Below are 20,087 nucleotides of genomic sequence, written 5' to 3'. Positions count from 1 at the left end.
TCGTGCGGCTCCACTCAAATGTACCTGGATGCTTTGCATAGCTGTTGCCCTGGTTCCTCCCCGTCGCCTTCACCGTCTCCAAATAGTCGACTAGCCAATCCTCTGGATCTTGGAGGCCGTCGAACTTCTTGAAATTATCGGGTAACTTGAATCCTGAGGGGACTCGAGTTTTTCGGACTCTCCTCGTGAAGCATGGTAAGCCGCACATATCCTCGTCGTTAAGTTCGGAGATTGCCGATGATCCCTTCGCTTTGCCGCGCTCCGTCGACCCTTGCTTGTGCTGCTGTGTCTCTTGCTCCACTTGGTCCTTCAAAGGCCGCCGTTGCTTCGCAGTCGTGGACTATTTTGTCTTGCCGCTCCTTCGGGAGGCGTTGATACAAACGCTGTCCCCATAGCTCCAACTCCTGCTACCGCCATATTGTACGGTGTTTCCCTTGGATCACCTGGAGGTGGTTTAGATGCAAGGATAAAAGCATGTGTCGCCATATACCCAGCCTCTCGGTGTCTTAGGGATGATGTTTCCTCTTGTATCTATCGACATGAAGGACATGTCGAGGTTTTGGACCAAGTGTTCTCTTTCTCGCTTCGGGTATGTGTTGCAGCCTTGATCTTGCTCTGTTCCGCGCCTCCCGGTGGCTATCACCCGTAGTTCTAGATTGTCGACTTAGATCTGCCCTTCTCCCGCCGGATGCGTAAGCTGCCTCCTTTCTCCTATTCAACTCAGCCGTCTGTTTTTCCAATTCCCGGCAGCTCGTGCGAGCCTATATTGATATGCTTGCAATTCTTCCGGTGTGGCTGTGGTAGCCATTGGTTCTGTGCCGTTCATAGCTCTCGCGGCTCGTCCCACGCTGCTTGTGAAAGTTGAACTCTATCTCGCGGCTCGGCCCGACGTATTTGTTGCCCGTGCCTTGTCGCAGATTGGAGGGATCGACGTATGGATTTCCCAGACTGTCGAAAGCCTCGGATGTCTCCTCTTGATCTTCAATGGCGTAAATCTGATGATACTTTGTACTCAGATCTACGTTGGGTTTGGTGACATCATCGTTGAGATTGATGAAGACCTTGCCCACTGTGATAGATTTGTCGATGAAGTCGTAACTGTCGACATCGCTTGAGCCATCGCTTATATATGAGTCCGCAGATGACTCAAACGACATGTCGTTGAAGATCTTGGCGAGTTTCTCTCTTGTTCTGGTGCTGACGTAACGTGTTGCCGAGGTTTCTTCTTCTCCTGACTCGATTGACGATGCATAGCTTGAAAAATCGGAATCGACCACCGACGATCCCGACGAAATCGGAATCTCGACACGATACGATCCTTCCTTCTCGACGCGAAAGTGAAACCTTCCGAACGTCATCTCCATGGGCTCCGCCAGATACGCATATGCATCCAAACGGGAGGGTGGGTGAGGAACAAAATCGACAAGACCAGCAGCGATCTGTTTACCTCGATCCATTGTGTTGCTTGCGGTTGACGATGTCGAAGATCTTGAGCGTGCCATCGAGATCAGATCCTTACGCCTCTAGTTCCCACAGACGGCGCCAATTGACAAGGTATCAACTTGTCAATGCCTATGGATTGTAGGCTAGGGTTTAGTTGGAAGTAGAGGGTAAGTAGATCTCGAAGGTTTCAGCCGAAAAGTACTCGACGATTATGAAAACTAGGGTTTGTAGACAATGATTCGATGATCTCCTCGTCCCTCGACTCCCCCTTTATATAGGAGGTGGAGCCGAGGGATTCGTGTAGTACAAATTACAGAGTCCGGGACGGTTTCTAACTCATCCCGCCAGATTACAAAATAACACTTCCTATTACAAACTCTATCTTTCCTTAAATACATCTTGGGCTCTCGAATCCTCTTATTCTTCGGGTAGTGGGCCTTCAGTAAACCCCGGGTACTATCTTCGGCAAGCCCATTTGGGATGCCTATGTCACATGACCATGCACATACATATCATGATGAGTATAGTGAGATTTAATTGGGCATTACGACAAAGTACATAGACCGTCATCCAACTGCATCTATGCCTAAAAAGTCCACCTTCAGGTTATCATCCGAACCCCCTCCAGTATTAAGTTGCAAAGCAACAGACAATTGCATTAAGTATGGTGCGTAATGTAATCAACAACTACATCCTTAGACATAGCATCAATGTTTTATCCCTAGTGGCAACAGCACAACACAACCTTAGAACTTTCTGTCATCGTCCTGTGTCAATGCAGCATGAACCCACTATCGAGCATAAGTACTCCCTCTTGGAGTTACAAGCATCTACTTGGCCAGAGCATCTACTAGTAACGGAAAGCATGCAAGATCATAAACAACACGTAGATATAACTTTGATAATCAACATAACAAGTATTCTCTATTCATCGGATCCCAACAAACGCAACATATAGAATTACAGATAGATGATCTTGATCATGTTAGGCAGCTCACAAGATCCGACAATGATAGCACAATGGGGAGAAGACAACCATCTAGCTACTGCTATGGACCCATAGTCCAGGGGTAGACTACTCACACATCACACCGGAGGCGACCATGGCGGCGTAGAGTCCTCCGGGAGATGATTCCCCTCTCCGGCAGGGTGCCGGAGGCGATCTCCTGGATCCCCCGAGATGGGATCGGCGTTGGCGGCGTCTCTGGAAGGTTTTCCGTATCGTGGCTCTCGGTACTGGGGGTTTCGTCACGGAAGCTTTAAGTAGGCGGAAGGGTAGGTCAAGAGGCGGCGCGAGGGGCCCAGACCATAGGCCGGCGCGGCCAGGGGGGCGCGCCGCCCTAGGGTTTGGCTGCCTCGTGGCCCCTCTTCGTTTCGTCTTCGGACTTCTGGAAGCTTCGTGGCAAAATAGGCCCCTGGGCGTTGATTTCGTCCAATTCCGAGAATATTTTCTTACTAGGATTTCTGAAACCAAAAACAGCAGAAACAAAGAATCGGCACTTCGCATCTTGTTAATAGGTTAGTTCCAGAAAATGCACGAATATGACATAAAGTGTGCATAAAACATGTAGATAACATCAATAATGTGGCATGGAACATAAGAAATTATCGATACGTCGGAGACGTATCAGCATCCCCAAGCTTAGTTCTGCTCGTCCCGAGCAGGTAAAACGATAACACAGATAATTTCTGGAGTGACATGCCATCATAATCTTGATCATACTATTTGTAAAGCATATGTAGTGAATGCAGCGATCAAAACAATGTATATGACATGAGTAAACAAGTGAATCATAAAGCAAAGACTTTTCATGAATAGCACTTCAAGACAAGCATCAATTAAGTCTTGCATAAGAGTTAACTCATAAAACAATAATTTAAAGTAAAGGCATTGAAGCAACACAAAAGAAGATTAAGTTTCAGCGGTTGCTTTCAACTTGTAACATGTATATCTCATGGATATTGTCAACATAGAGTAATATAATAAGTGCAATAAGCAAGTATGTAGGAATCAATGCACAGTTCACACAAGTGTTTGCTTCTTGAGGTGGAGAGAAATAGGTGAACTGACTCAACATTGAAAGTAAAAGAATTGTCCTCCATAGAGGAAAAGCATCGATTGCTATATTTGTGCTAGAGCTTTGATTTTGAAAACATGAAACAATTTTGTCAACGGTAGTAATAAAGCATATGCATCATGTAAATTATAACTTATAAGTTGCAAGCCTCATGCATAGTGTACTAATAGTGCCCGCACCTTGTCCTAATTAGCTTGGACTACCGGATCATCACAATGCACATGTTTTTACCAAGTGTCACAAAGGGGTACCTCTATGCCGCCTGTACAAAGGTCTAAGGAGAAAGCTCGCATTGGATTTCTCGCTATTGATTATTCTTCAACTTAGACATCCATACCGGGACAACATAGACAACAGATAATGGACTCCTCTTTTATGCATAAGCATGTAGCAACAATTAATAATTTTCTCATTTGAGATTGAGGATATATGTCCAAAACTGAAACTTCCACCATGGATCATGGCTTTAGTTAGCGGCCCAATGTTCTTCTCTAACAATATGCATGCTCAACCATAAGGTGGTAGATCGCTCTTACTTCAGACAAGACGGACATGCATAGCAACTCACATGAAATTCAACAATGAATAGTTGATGGCGTCCCCAGTGAACATGGTTATCGCACAACAAGCAACTTAATAAGAGATAAAGTGCATAATTACATATTCAATACCACAATAGTTTTTAAGCTATTTGTCCCATGAGCTATATATTGCAAAGGTGAATGATGGAATTTTAAAGGTAGCACTCAAGCAATTTACTTTGGAATGGCGGAAAATACCATGTAGTAGGTAGGTATGGTGGACACAAATGGCATAGTGGTTGGCTCAAGTATTTTGGATGCATGAGAAGTATTCCCTCTCGATACAAGGTTTAGGCTAGCAAGGCTTATTTGAAACAAACACAAGGATGAACCGGTGCAGCAAAACTCACATAAAAGACATATTGAAAACATTATAAGACTCTACATCGTCTTCCTTGTTGTTCAAACTCAATACTAGAAATTATCTAGACCTTAGAGAAACCAAATATGCAAACCAAATTTTAGCATGCTCTATGTATTTCTTCATTAATGGGTGCAAAGCATATGATGCAAGAGCTTAATCATGAGCACAATAATTGCCAAGTATCACATTACCCAAGACATTTATAGCAATTACTACATGTATCATTTTCCAATTCCAACCATATAACAATTTAACGAAGGAGAAACTTCGCCATGAATACTATGAGTAGAAACCAAGGACATACTTGTCCATATGCTACAGCGGAGCGTGTCCCTCTCCCATAAAGTGAATGCTAGGATCCATTTTATTCAAACAAAACAAAAACAAAAACAAACCGACGCTCCAAGAAAAAGCACATAAGATGTGATGGAATAAAAATATAGTTTCCGGGGAGGAACCTGATAATGTTGTCGATGAAGAAGGGGATGCCTTGGGCATCCCCAAGCTTAGACGCTTGAGTCTTCTTAATATATGCAGGGGTGAACCACCGGGGCATCCCCAAGCTTAGAGCTTTCACTCTCCTTGATCATGTTGCATCATACTCCTCTCTTGATCCTTGAAAACTTCCTCCACACCAAACTCGAAACAACTCATTAGAGGGTTAGTGCACAATAAAAATTAACATATTCAGAGGTGACACAATCATTCTTAACACTTCTGGACATTGCGTAATGCTACTGGACATTAGTGGATCAAAGAAATTCATCCAACATAGCAAAAGAGGCAATGCGAAATAAAAGGCAGAATCTGTCAAAACAGAACAGTTCGTATTGATGAATTTTAAAATGACAGCAGACTTGCTCAAATGAAAATGCTCAAATTGAATGAAAGTTGCGTACATATCTGAGGATCATGCACGTAAATTGGCTTAATTTTCTGAGCTACCTACAGGGAGGTAGACCCAGATTCGTGACAGCAAAGAAATCTGGAACTGCGCAGTAATCCAAATCTAGTACTTACTTTTCTATCAACGGCTTAACTTGGCACAACAAAACACAAAACTAAGATAAGGAGAGGTTGCTACAGTAGTAAACAACTTCCAAGACACAAAATAAAAACAAAGTACTGTAGGTAAAAACATGGGTTGTCTCCCATAAGCGCTTTTCTTTAACGCCTTTCAGCTAGGCGCAGAAAGTGTGTATCAAGTATTATCGAAGGGTGGTGCATTCTCAGCGGGGTGTGGAGTTTTCTCAACCAGGCATAATATATTTGATACATAAGTTTTAGCATCCCCCTTTTCATTAGTCTTAGGTGTGGTACTCTCATCAAACAAATTTTCAGGAACAAGCCAAGCATAGTTATTTTCTAGTGCATCATTCATAGCTAAGAGTTTACATGGTATTGGTGCTTTGATCTCCCCACCATCATCAATATTATTAGTGTATCTTATTCTATCCATGTCCATATTTTCAAGGAGACTAACAAAATTAGTATGAGAACCAAGCATATTAAATTTAGCAAAGACCTTTCTAGCTTCTCTTGCTAGACCACCAAATTCTCTAAGAAGGGTTTCTAAAACAAAATCTTTCTTTTCCCCTTCTTCCATATCACCAAGTGTGAGAAACATGTGTTGGATTATAGGATTAAGATTAACAAATTTAGTTTCCAACAGGCGAACTAAATGCGCAGCAGCAATTTCATAAGTAGGCGCAAGGTCTACCAAGTGTCTATCTTCAAAATTTTCAATGGTACTAACATGATTGAAAAATTCTTCTATATTATTTCTCCCAACTATAGACCCACGTCCTACCGGTATACCTTTCGTGGTAAAATTAAAAGGAAACATGATGAAATAAGTAAAGTAAATGCAAGTAACTAATTTTTTTTTTGTGTTTTTGATATAGCAAACAAGATAGCAAATAAAGTAAAACTAGCAACTAATTTTTTTGTATTTTGATTTAGTGCAGCAAACAAAGTAGTAAATAAAACTAAGCAAGACAAAAACAAAATAAAGAGATTGAGAAGTGGAGACTCCCCTTGCAGCGTGTCTTGATCTCCCCGGCAACGGCGCCAGAAATTTAGCTTGATGACGCGTAAAGCACACGCTCGTTGGGAACCCCAAGTGGAAGGTGTGATGCGTACAGCAGCAAGTTTCCTCGCAAGAAACCAAGGTTTATCGAACCAGTAGGAGTCAAGAAGCACGTTGAAGGTTGATGGCGGCGGGATGTAGTGCGGCGCAACACCAGGGATTCCGGCGCCAACGTGGAACCTGCAAAACACAACCAAAGTACTTTGCCCCAACGAAACAGTGAGGTTGTCAATCTCACCGGCTTGCTGTAACAAAGGATTAACCGTATTGTGTGGAAGATGATTGTTTGCAGAAAACAGTAGAACAAGTATTGCAGTAGATTGTATTTCAGTAAAGAGAATTGGACCGGGGTCCACAGTTCACTAGAGGTGTCTCTCCCATAAGACAAACAGCATGTTGGGTGAACAAATTACAGTTGGGCAATTGACAAATAAAGAGAGCATGACCATGCACATACATATCATGATGAGTATAGTGAGATTTAATTGGGCATTACGACAAAGTACATAGACCGTCATCCAACTGCATCTATGCCTAAAAAGTCCACCTTCAGTTTATCATCCGAACCCCCTCCAGTATTAAGTTGCAAAGCAACAGACAATTGCATTAAGTATGGTGCGTAATGTAATCAACAACTACATCCTTAGACATAGCATCAATGTTTTATCCCTAGTGGCAACAGCACAACACAACCTTAGAACTTTCATCACACGTCCCTGTGTCAATGCAGGCATGAACCCACTATCGAGCATAAGTACTCCCTCTTGGAGTTACAAGCATCTACTTGGCCAGAGCATCTACTAGTAACGGAAAGCATGCAAGATCATAAACAACACGTAGATATAACTTTGATAATCAACATAACAAGTATTCTCTATTCATCGGATCCCAACAAACGCAACATATAGAATTACAGATAGATGATCTTGATCATGTTAGGCAGCTCACAAGATCTGACAATGATAGCACAATGGGGAGAAGACAACCATCTAGCTACTGCTATGGACCCATAGTCCAGGGGTAGACTACTCACACATCACACCGGAGGCGACCATGGCGGCGTAGAGTCCTCCGGGAGATGATTCCCCTCTCCGGCAGGGTGCCGGAGGCGATCTCCTGGATCCCCCGAGATGGGATCGGCGTTGGCGGCGTCTCTGGAAGGTTTTCCGTATCGTGGCTCTCGGTACTGGGGGTTTCATCACGGAGGCTTTAAGTAGGCGGAAGGGTAGGTCAAGAGGCGGCGCGAGGGGCCCAGACCATAGGCCGGCGCGGCCAGGGGGGGCCGCGCCGCCCTAGGGTTTGGCTGCCTCGTGGCCCCTCTTCGTTTCGTCTTCGGACTTCTGGAAGCTTCGTGGCAAAATAGGCCCCTGGGCGTTGATTTCGTCCAATTCCGAGAATATTTCCTTACTAGGATTTCTGAAACCAAAAACAAGAAAAAACAGAATCGGCACTTCGGCATCTTGTTAATAGGTTAGTTCCAGAAAATGCACGAATATGACATAAAGTGTGCATAAAACATGTAGATAACATCAATAATGTGGCATGGAACATAAGAAATTATCGATACGTCGGAGACGTATCACGCCCCTGGAGTCTTTCTGGAGTTTCGTCAACCGGTACTGCATTTTTAGGTCGAAAGGGCTTAAATAGGCGAAGAGGCGGCGCAGGAGGGGCGACAGGGTGGCCCCACACCAGGCCGGCGCGGCCAGGGTGTAGCCCGCGCGGCCCACGTGTGTGGTGGCCCCCTGGCTCTCCTCCGACTCCCCTTCGGTGTTCTGAAGCCTCCCGGGAAAAATAAGATCTTTGGCGTTGATTTCGTCCAATTCCGAGAATATTGCCCGAACAACCTTTCTGGAACCAAAAACAGCAGAAAACAGGAACTGGCACTATGGCATCTTGTTAATAGGTTAGTTCCGGAAAACACATAAAAACATTATAAAGTGCAAGCAAAACATGTAAGTATTGTCATAAAACAAGCATGGAACATCAGAAATTATAGGTACGTTGGAGACGTATCACACACCTAATACACTTGTCAGATGTATAGGCGCACTAGTTCGGCGAAGAGATATTAAAACGCGGATGATATAGGTGGTGGTAGATGGTTGCGATATGAAGTAAATATTGCAGCAAGTAAACATGCAGTAGAACAGTAAGTAAGCGGTGTTTGCAGTATTGGAAACAAGGCCTAGGGATCCTACTTTCACTAGTGGACACTCTCAACATTGATCACATAATAAATAAATAACTTCTCCTCACTTGTGCTTGATATACTCTTGTTTGATAACAAACACCTTTTATTGTGTAGGGCTACAAGAGCTCCCTCAAGCCGGAGTTAACAAGCGCCACAACATTCGGTGTTCATATTTAAGTAACCTTTAGAGCATAATAGATCATTGCAATTTAGACCGAGAACTAACATAGCATACACACTGTCAACAATAGCTATGAAAGGGGGAATAGATCACATCAATACTATCATAGTAATAGTTAACTCCATAATCTACAAGAGATTACAATCATAACCTACGACAAGTACTACATGATGCACACAATGTCCACATTACATCATGAAGGAGGAATAGACTACTTTAATAACATCACTAGAGTAGCACATAGATTAATAGTGGTACAAAGCTCATCATATGGATCTCAATTATGCAAGGCAATTCATGAGATCATTGTATTGGGGTACATGAGAGAGAGATTAACCACATAGCTACCGGTAGAGCCCTCAGCCTCGGGGGAGAATTACTCCCTCCTCATCATGGAGACAGCGATGGCGGTGAAGATGGCGGTGGAGATGCCTTCCGGGGGCACTTCCCCGTCCCGGCGGGGTGCCGGAACAGAGACTTCTGTCCCCCGAATTGGAGTTTCACGATGGCGGCGGCTCTGGAAGGTTTTCTGGTGTTTCGTCAATCCGTCTCGAAGTTTTAGGTCACGATGACTTATATAGGCGAAGAAACGGAGTCGGAAGGGGTCTGGGGGTCCCACACACCAGGGGGGCGCGCCCCCCCTCTGGCCGCGCCGCCATACTGTGTGGGGGCCCTGGGCCTCCCCTCTGGTCCCTCTCCGGTGTTCTGGAAGCTTCGTGGAAATATAAGATCGTGGGCCTTGATTTCGTCCAATTCCGAGAATATTTTCTTTGTAGGATTTCTGAAACCAAAAACAGCAGAAAACAGGAACTGGCACTTCGGCATCTTGTTAATAGGTTAGTTCCGGAAAACGCATCAAAACGATATAAAGTATGAATAAAACATGTAGGTATTGTCATAAAACTAGCATGGAACATCAGAAATTATAGATACGTTGGAGACGTATCAGCATCCCCAAGCTTAGTTCCTACTCGTCCTCGAGTAGGTAAACGATAAAAAGAATAATTTCTGTAGTGACATGCTACTTACATAATCTTGATCATACTATTGTAAAGCATATGAGATGAATGAAGTGATTCAAAGCAATGGTAAAGACAATGATTAAACAACTGAATCATATAGCAAAGACTTTTCATGAATAGTACTTTCAAGACAAGCATCAATAAGTCTTGCATAAGAGTTAACTCATAAAGCAATAGATTCAAAGTAAAGCTTTGAAGCAACACAAAGGAAGATATAAGTTTCAGCGGTTGCTTTCAACTTCAACATGTATATCTCATGGATAATTGTCAACATAAAGCAATATAACAAGTGCAATAGGTAAACATGTAAGAATCAATGCACACAGTTGACACAAGTGTCTGCTTCTAAGATAGAAATAAGTAGGTAAACTGACTCAACATAAAGTAAAAGAATGGCCCTTCGCAGAGGGAAGCATGGATTACTATTTTTGTGCTAGAGCTTTTATTTTGAAAACATAGAAACAATTTTGTCAACGGTAGTAATAATTCATATGTGTTATGTATAAGACATCCTATAAGTTGCAAGCCTCATGCATAAAATACCAATAGTGCTCGCACCTTGTCCTAATTAGCTTGGATTAACACATATTATCATTGCATAACATATGTTTCAACCAAGTGTCACAAAGGGGTACCTCTATGCCGCCTGTACAAAGGTCTAAGGAGAAGGTTCGCATTGGATTTCTCGCTTTTGATTATTCTCAACTTAGACATCCATACCGGGACAACATAGAAAATAGATAATGGACTCCTCTTTAATGCATAAGAATTCAACAACAGATAATATTCTCATAAGAGGTTGAGGATTAATGTCCAAACTGAAACTTCCACCATGATTCATGGCTTTAGTTAGCGGCCCAATGTTCTTCTCTAACAATATGCATACTCAAACCATTTGATCATGAAAACCGCCCTTACTTCAGACAAGACGAACATGCATAGCAACTCACATGATATTCAACAAAGGTGTAAAAAGTTGATGGCGTCCCCAGAAACATGGTTACCGCTCAACAAGCAACTTATAAGAAATAAGATACATAACAACATATTCTTTACCACAATAGTTTTTAAGGCTATTTTCCCATGAGCTATATATTGCAAAGACAAAGAATAGAATTTTAAAGGTAGCACTCAAGTAATGTACTTTGGAATGGCAGAGAAATACCATGTAGTAAGTAGGTATGGTGGACACAAATGGCATAGGATTTGGCTCAAGGTTTTGGATGCACGAGAAGAATTCCCTCTCAATACAAGGCTTAGGCTAGCAAGGTTGTTTGAAGCAAACTCAAGTATAAACCGGTACAGCAAAACTTACATAAGAACATATTGCAAGCATTATAAGACTCTACACTGTCTTCCTTGTTGTTCAAACACCTTAACCAGAAAATATCTAGACTCAGAGAGACCAATCATGCAAACCAAATTTTAACAAGCTCTATGTAGTTCTTCATTAATAGGTGCAAAGTACATGATGCAAGAGCTTAAACATGATCTATATGAGCACAACAATTGCCAAGTATCAAATTATTCAAGACATTATACCAATTACCACATGAAGCATTTTCTGTTTCCAACCAAATAGCAATTAACGAAGCGGTTTTCAACTCCGCCATGAACATTAAAGATAGAACCAAGAACACCAGTGTTCATATGAAAAAGCGGAGCGTGTCTCTCTCCCACACAAGGATGAATTTATTCAGAGAATGAAAATAACAAAACAAAAATAAAAACAAAAGCAAACAGACGCTCCAAGTAAAGTACATAAGATGTGACGGAATAAAAATATAGTTTCACTAGAGGTGACCTGATAAGTTGTCGATGAAGAAGGGGATGCCTTGGGCATCCCCAAGCTTAGATGCTTGAGTCTTCTTGAAATATGCAGGGATGAACCACGGGGGCATCCCCAAGCTTAGACTTTTCACTCTTCTTGATCATAGTATATCATCCTCCTCTCTTGACCCTTGAAAACTTCCTCCACACCAAACTCGAAACAAACACATTAGAGGGTTAGTGCATAATCAAAAATTCACATGTTCAGAGGTAACACAATCATTCTTAACACTTCTGGACATTGCCCAAAGCTACTGAAAGTTAATGGAACAAAGAAATCCATCAAACATAGCAAAACAGGCAATGCGAAATAAAAGGCAGAATCTGTCAAAACAGAACAGTCCGTAAAGACGAATTTTTCTGGGGCACTTAACTTGCTCAGATGAAAAAGCTCAAATTGAATGAAAGTTGCGTACATATCTGAGGATCACGCACGTAAATTTGCAGATTTTTCTGAGTTACCTACAGAGAATTCTACTCAAAATCGTGACAGCAAGAAATCTGTTTCTGCGCAGCAATCCAAATCTAGTATCAACCCTACTATCAAAGACTTTACTTGGTACAACAATGCAATAAAATAAAGATAAGGAGAGGTTGCTACAGTAGTAACAACTTCCAAGACACAACAAAACAGTAGCAAAATAAACACATGGGTTATCTCCCAAGAAGTGCTTTCTTTATAGCCATTAAGATGGGCTCAGTAATTTTAATGATGGTCGCGCAAGAAATAAGAGTTGAAGCAAAAGGAGCATCAAGAAGCAAATTCAAAACACATTTAAGTCTAACCCACTTCCTATGAAAAGGAATCTTGTAAGAAAACAAGTACTGAAAGCACATAGCAACAAGCATAGAAAGGCAGTACAAGCGCAACTTCAATATTCTCAACATAAAGAGGGGAAACTTAATATTATTAAGATGCATATAACCATGTTTCCCTATCTCATAGTAACTTTCAGTAGCATCATTGATGAAATCCACAATATATCCATCACTTAAAACATTCTTATCATGGTTCATGTGCATAAAAGTATCATTATTTTTGGCATAAGAAAAACTCTTCTCATTAATAGTAATTGGAGCAGTATCATTATCAAGAATTTGAACATGGTAAACAAGTTGCATACTAAGGGAATGGTTTTTGGCAATCCCATCATAACTATGACAAGTTTCATAAGGATAATTATAACATGTGTCATATCCATCTCTATAACGATTATCCAAACCAGAATGTATAATATCATCATTTTCACTAAAAGTAAAGGTCTCAAATATAGGATCTTCAAGCACAACATCCCCAAGCTTAGAGCTTTCAATATCAACGTTTGAGGGAACATGAATAGTGCTAACATCATTACTTTCATAATCAGTACCAAAGAGATTTCCAATATCAAAGGTAGTGTGCTCTTCCAAATCATGATCACTAATATGGGTAAAGGGCATAGGAAGATCATTGTACTCAGATTCATTATCATAATAATCATTAGGAGCAACATACTTACGGTTACCTATCGTTATCTCATACACGCGGGGATATGTCGTTACCTCTTTCTTTTTATTCCCCCCTCTTCTTCTTCTTCTTCGTTCCCTTCTTCTTCTTCTCCTTCTCCTCGTTCCCTTCTTCAGGAGGGAGAGGCTTGAAGGGAGGCTTCTCCACATAACCTGATTTATTTCCAGAAACAATAGAAGAAACTTGGGAGGATTCCTCCTTTTCATTAATAAGTTCAAAACACACAGCGGTCCTATCATATTTTGGCAAGGTGTCATCTTCTAAGATATTCCGTACGTAAGTATTTGTATGGCAATTATTAATGCAATAAGAAAGACACCCATGCAGGACATCATCAATATCAAGATCACTCATATGTAACAAAGAGATTTTTCTTGATAACTCTTCACATCCAAAAAATAAAGTAAGTTCATCATGCAGATTAGGAAGGATTTCATCATCACAATACAAATTTGCAGCACTCATGGGGTTCGAATTATCATTGGAGGAACATTGAAAATTAAAATGACCCACTCTATGGCAAAGTTCACAAATAAAAGGATAGAGGGCACAAACTTTTTCACCAAGATCATCTAGAGCCCTAAACCACTTTCTAGTTTTTTCATTCCTATGATGGATACAATATTCATCTTCAATTTGATTAATTCCACAAGGTCTATGCATTCCACAAAAATTAACATGCTTATAAGAAATAGTATTTTCAGAAGTTTGGGCATGTTTATTGCAATCATTAACAACAATTTCATTTTCCATGCAAGTGTCTTTGAAAGGTTCATGATACATGTGCCAATTTTCCTTAGGAACATTAATATGAGAAGCAAAGGCTCTATAATAATCGACCATAATTTGAGGATCAAGACCATATTTAGCACTAAGCTCTTGAAAATAAGCAGTTTCAATGAAAGACTTAATGCATTCATATTCATAGTTTATACCCGATTCTTTACTTTTGTCGTTCTCCCAATCTTCAGCGTTCTCCTGAATCCGATTAAGAAGGTCCCATTTAAACTCTTCTTTATTGCGCGTGAATGATCCAGAACAAGCAGTATCCAGCAAGGTTTTATCTTGAAAAGAAAGTCTTGCATAGAAATTATCAATGATGATATTACCAGGAAGCTCATGAATGGGGCATTTGAGCATTAAAGACTTCAATCTCTCCCATGCTTGGGCAATACTCTCTCCATCATGAGGCCAGAAATTATATATGCTGTTTCGGTCTTTGTGAATTTCACTTGGAGGATAGAATTTAGAATAAAATAGAGGCACAATATCCTTCCAATCAAGAGAATGCCCATCCTTCAGCAGTTTATACCAATGCGCCGCTTTACCAGACAACGACATAGAGAATAATTTCTTCTTCACTTCATCCATAGAGATACCTGCACACTTGAATAACCCGCATAATTCATGCAAAGAGAGTAAATGATCTCCAGGGTGGACAGTTCCATCCCCTTGATAGCGGTTATCCACAACACGTTCAATAATTTTCATGGGTATCTTGAAAGGAATACTTTTAGTAGGTGGATTTAAAATGTCACAAGCATTATTAGAGTTATCGCATATGGGAGATAAAGCATTATCAGAGCAAATTTTCTCCCCTAAAGATGGGAAGCTAAAAAGATCACAAAAACTAGCTTCCCCAAGCTTAGACTTTTACATAGCATTAGCAGTAATTGCGTTCATACTAATAACATTGCTACTAGCATGCAAATAAGGTTCCATAGTTTTTTTAATTTTCGCATCAAACAATTCTAACTCAGGAAAAAGATTAAAAAGCTCACCAATTTTGTTGTTGTTTTCCATTATGCCTAACTAGTGAAAATAAAAACAAGAAACAAAAAGATATAATTGCAGAATCTAAAGGAGATAGCTTCGAGCACTCACACACCGGCAACAGTGCTAGGAAATAGCTTAGTAGTCGGAGGGTGTGAATACCTTTTACCTTACCTCCCCGGCAACGGCGCCAGAAAATAGCTTGATGTCTACGCACGCTTCTATTCCTCAGAGATGTTGTTGGGCCTCCAAGAGCAGAGGTTTGTAGAACAGCAGCAAGTTTCCCTTAAGTGAATCACCCAAGGTTTATCGAACTCAGGGAGGTAGAGGTCAAAGATAGTCCTCTCAAGCAACCCTGCAATTACGATACAAGAAGTCTCTTGTGTCCCCAACACACCTAATACACTTTTCAGATGTATAGGCGCACTAGTTCGGCGAAGAGATATTAAAACACAGATGATACAGATGGTGGTAGATGGTAATTGCGATATGAATTAAATATTACAGCAAGTAAACATGCAGTAGAATAGTAAGTAAGCGGTGTTTGCAGTATTGGAAACAAGGCCTAGGGATCCTACTTTCACTAGTGGACACTCTCAACATTGATCACATAATAAATAAATAACTTCTCCTCACTTGTGCTACATATACTCTTGTTTGATAACAAACACCATTCATTGTGTAGGGCTACAAGAGCTCCCTCAAGCCGGAGTTAACAAGCGCCACAACATTCGGTGTTCATATTTAAGTAACCTTTAGAGCATAATAGATCATTGCAATTTAGACCGAGAACTAACATAGCATACACACTGTCAACAGTAGCTATGAAAGGGGGAATAGATCACATCAATACTATCATAGTAATAGTTAACTCCATAATCTACAAGAGATTACAATCATAACCTACGCCAAGTACTACATGATGCACACACTGTCCACATTACATCATGAAGGAGGAATAGACTACTTTAATAACATCACTAGAGTAGCACATAGATTAATAGTGGTACAAAGCTCATCATATGGATCGCAATTATGCAAGGCAATTCATGAGATCATTGTATTGGGGTACATGAGAGAGAGATTAACCACATAGCTACCGGTAGAGCCCTCAGCCTCGGGGGAGAATTACTCCCTCCTCATCATGGAGACAGCGATGGCGGTGAAGATGGCGGTGGAGATGCCTTCCGGGGGCACTTCCCCGTCCCGGCAGGGTGCCGAAATAGAGACTTCTGTCCCCCGAATTGGAGTTTCGCGATGGCGGCGGCTCTGGAAGGTTTTCTGGTGTTTCGTCAATCCGTCTCGAAGTTTTAGGTCACGACGACTTATATAGGCGAAGAAACGGAGTCGGAAGGGGTCTGGGGGTCCCACACACCAGGGGGGCGCGCCCCCCCTCTGGCCGCGCCGCCATACTGTGTGGGGGCCCTGGGCCTCCCCTCTGGTCCCTCTCCGGTGTTCTGGAAGCTTCGTGGAAATATAAGATCGTGGGCCTTGATTTCGTCCAATTCCGAGAATATTTCCTTTGTAGGATTTCTGAAACCAAAAACAGCAGAAAACAGGAACTGGCACTTCGGCATCTTGTTAATAGGTTAGTTCCGGAAAACGCATCAAAACGATATAAAGTATGAATAAAACATGTAGGTATTGTCATAAAACTAGCATGGAACATCAGAAATTATAGATACGTTGGAGACGTATCAGAGGTCATGTCGAAATTCATAACACTCATCTTGCTCTAACCCTAATAGCAACGAGAGAGAAACCTCGATCCCTCTTAGGTTTTATACAATAAAGCGCGAAAAATTCCCCCGATTTGCGATGAAATGCACATCTCATTTTCAAATATACCCTTCGTTGGTCCTATGTTCTGGGATATTACAATCGCCGCCTATTTAGTGCTCCCTCTTCGCTCACCTCCGCCGTACTAGCCTCTTCACCACTGTCGCGCTCTTCTGCCTCCTCCAAACTCACCTCTACCCACAACGATGCAATGCCGGCTCGCGACCACCTACTCAATGCTAGGCCAGAACCTCCGCAGCCACCACCACAGTAAGAGCTCATGGCCCCGTCGCAGCCGAACGCCGAGTTCGACTTCAACTTCAACGACTCCGAGTTGGACGAGTGGAAGGATGCGTTCATAGCAGACGCAGAAGCCGAGGCGGTGCAGCAGGGCGAGGAGGAGCAGTTCCACGGTGACCCGGAGAAGGCGGCGATCTTGGCCTCCTTCAACGTGCATTGCTTCCGGAGGCTCCGTGAGGATGAGCTAGAGGAGATCAACGACGCCAACTTGGAGCACGTCGTCGAGATCTCACCAGCGGGCGGCCACGGAGGAGGCATGTCGCCTCATCATGGCGGCTGAGCGGCTGAGGCTGGTTGAGCTCAACGCTCAGCGCCAAGCCAAGAAGGCTGCCCACGAGCAAGCGAGGCTCGCGCACAACGAGGAGTCTCGCTAGTGGTAGGCGGCGCTAAGGGGGCAGCGTTGTTGGCAAGCTCCGGCGTCGCCGACGGCCATGCATGAAGTAAGGGGAGACATGCAGGCAAGTCTGGCGGCGGCAAAGGGGAAGACCGACGACGAGGCCCGTTGCACGCCCCAACCGACAACTAGTATATTAGGGTTTATTTTAGTTTAGTTTAGTTCAAGCTTCATTCAAAATTTTGTAATAATCCTAAATTTAAATAAAATTTCATAGTGAATTTATATTTGTTTGTTTAAAGTTTTTTTTTTGAGAAATTTTATTAGAATCTGTGCAACCTTTTTTCAAATTAGGAACCTGTGTACTTGTCAGTGCCTATTTGAGACTATCGGTGGAGACGCTCTGAGAAAAGGAGAGAAGAGAGTCAGCACAAAAATAGCAAAAAGAGAAGCTTCTTTCGTAGATACCCAGATCAGAGCCACAAACCAAACCAGACAAGCGCGTGCCACCCGGAGCTCCACGAAAGAACTGGACTCCACTCCATGGCCAATACAAGAAAAAGAAAGCAGGCGCCACGCACCACCGGCCATGGCTTCAGCAAAAGAAGTGAAGAAAAAAGGGAGCAGAAAATCCAATTGCAAATGATCACTCCCACCCTTTTGAGTTCATCGATCTCCACTCTAGCTAGTGGGCCCGAGCACCCGTGGCCACAAATCCAGTCAAAATAGAATTCAAAAACACGAAACGAAACCAAAGCAAATCGAACGCAGAGGAGCACAGCTCAAAAGACTATTGCAAAGTGCAGTACCTTGTTTTAAATTATTTTTACAAGTACTACGTCGATTTCAAAAGGATAAAAAAGTACGGTACTGCCACAGCCAGTGTCTGCTGAGCGTCTGGAGCCGCCAAACGTTTTGACCTCTGGCTGACGCTGGGTCCCGGTGTTGGCAAGGGCCACATGTCGGTGAGAATGGATAGGTACGAGTAGAGTGATCCGGTGGAGGTTGGAGGCAGGTGTGATGTCACTGACACAGCGCCCCAAGGTGGCGAATGAATAAATCGGCCCGCCATAATAACGCCCGGAGCCACGCACAGCCAAAGCCAGGCCAGCCGCGCGGCCACCACCACCACCACACCAGTCACCACCCGTCCATCCACCACCAACACCGAGCTCAATCCCCGAGCAGAGAACGCGCCGCCGGCTCTCTGCTCTTGGCCGTCACAATGGCGACGGCGTGGGTGCGGTCCCTCAGCTGCAGATCCTACGGCGTGGCGGACGCCGTCGTCGCGCCGTCCCCGACGCCGAGCAAGAAGATGTCGCAGACCTTCCCCGTCTCGTGCGCTGCCGCGGAGGACGTGAGGGACTCGGTGGCGCCTCCCGCGCGGCACGCCAGCTGGAAGCACGAGAAGCCGCCGCGCCGGGAGAGGCGGAGGGGCGGGCAGGACGAGCGGGAGCGGCAGCAGGACGCGAGGCCGCGGGCCAGGAAGAAGCCGAAGCAGGCGTTCATGCCGTCGCCCTCGCCGGCCGCCCCGGCGCCCTCGGCGTTCCTGACGATGGCGGAGCTGCCGGAGGGCCACTCGTCGCGGCAGGTGGTGGAGCTCATCTTCTCCTCCGGCTGGGGCCCCGCCACGCAGGCACCGCCGGAGGTGGAGGCGATGTTCCGGGTGCACAGCGCGGCCAGGGCGGTGGCGCGGTTCGAGGACGCCAGGGCGGCCGCCCGCGCGCACGGCGCCGCGGCGCGGTGCGGCGCCGACGGCAACGAGATGATGCGCTTCCAGTGCCGCCCGGCCGCAGGCGCCGTCTTCGGCGCCGGCGTCGCCACCTGCCAGCTCGGCCCCTGCAGCTCCGCGGTGCGCACCTTCGCCTGCAGCGGCGCCGCCCACGCCAGAGCCGCCGCGTCGTTTTCGCCGTCGCCCGGCGCGGGTCGCAGGGCCATGCTGGTGTGCCGGGTCATTGCCGGGCGCGTCCGGCCGGCGCACGGCCTGGACCAGCACGGCCGGCACCACCGCTCCCCGGACTACGACTCCGTGGACATGGGCGACGGCGAGCTCGTCGTCCTCGACAGCCGCGCCGTGCTCCCCTGCTTCCTCATCATCTACAAGGTCTAGCCGCGCCGTGCTCCCCTGCACGCCAGTTAACCAACCGTTGATCCCCGTCCACCCGTACTCACCATTCTCTCATCTTTTTTTGCCTCTCGTTTAACATTCCGGAGGCGGCAGCCTGCTAGCCACTCCGGCAGTACGTAGGATTAACAGAGATTGGAGACCAGGCCCGTGTGTAAAACTGTATAAGATTGCTTCTTTCTTCTTCTTCTCCGCTTTGAATCTTGATGAAATGGTATAGAAATGTTTTTTTTTTGCTTCTCCCTGCTTTATTACCATCCATTCAAACATCTTTTTCTCCCCCTCTTTCTCTGCATTGTACCATGTACGAATTCAGCTCTGAAATTTCATCTTTTGTGGCGCGGACATCTTTTCCCCTTTTTCCGGCGCAGAGATTTGTCGCCCTAGGTTTAAAGCTTTCTTGTCGCACATCTCTCGTGTTTGCTTCTCCTTTTGGCATTGCCAGGCAGAATTTGTCGCCGCCCTCAGATGATTAGCAAGCCGTATG

General features: G+C 44.1%; 1 protein-coding gene across 1 annotated transcript; it reads left to right on the top strand.

Annotated features, from left to right (window-relative positions):
• The first annotated feature begins 18,552 nt into the window (after positions 1-18,552).
• LOC127308853 (uncharacterized) lies at positions 18,553-19,839 on the top strand. The gene has a single exon (XM_051339761.1). The coding sequence runs from the start codon at positions 18,701-18,703 to the stop codon at positions 19,583-19,585; it is 885 nt and encodes a 294-aa protein (XP_051195721.1). The 5' UTR covers positions 18,553-18,700; the 3' UTR covers positions 19,586-19,839.
• Positions 19,840-20,087: the final 248 nt, after the last annotated feature.

The sequence above is a fragment of the Lolium perenne genome, chromosome 1 (assembly GCF_019359855.2).
Source record: "Lolium perenne isolate Kyuss_39 chromosome 1, Kyuss_2.0, whole genome shotgun sequence".
NCBI lineage: Eukaryota > Viridiplantae > Streptophyta > Magnoliopsida > Poales > Poaceae > Lolium > Lolium perenne.
Note: the sequence above shows the minus strand (reverse complement) of the source record. Positions and strands in the feature narration are given on the sequence as shown.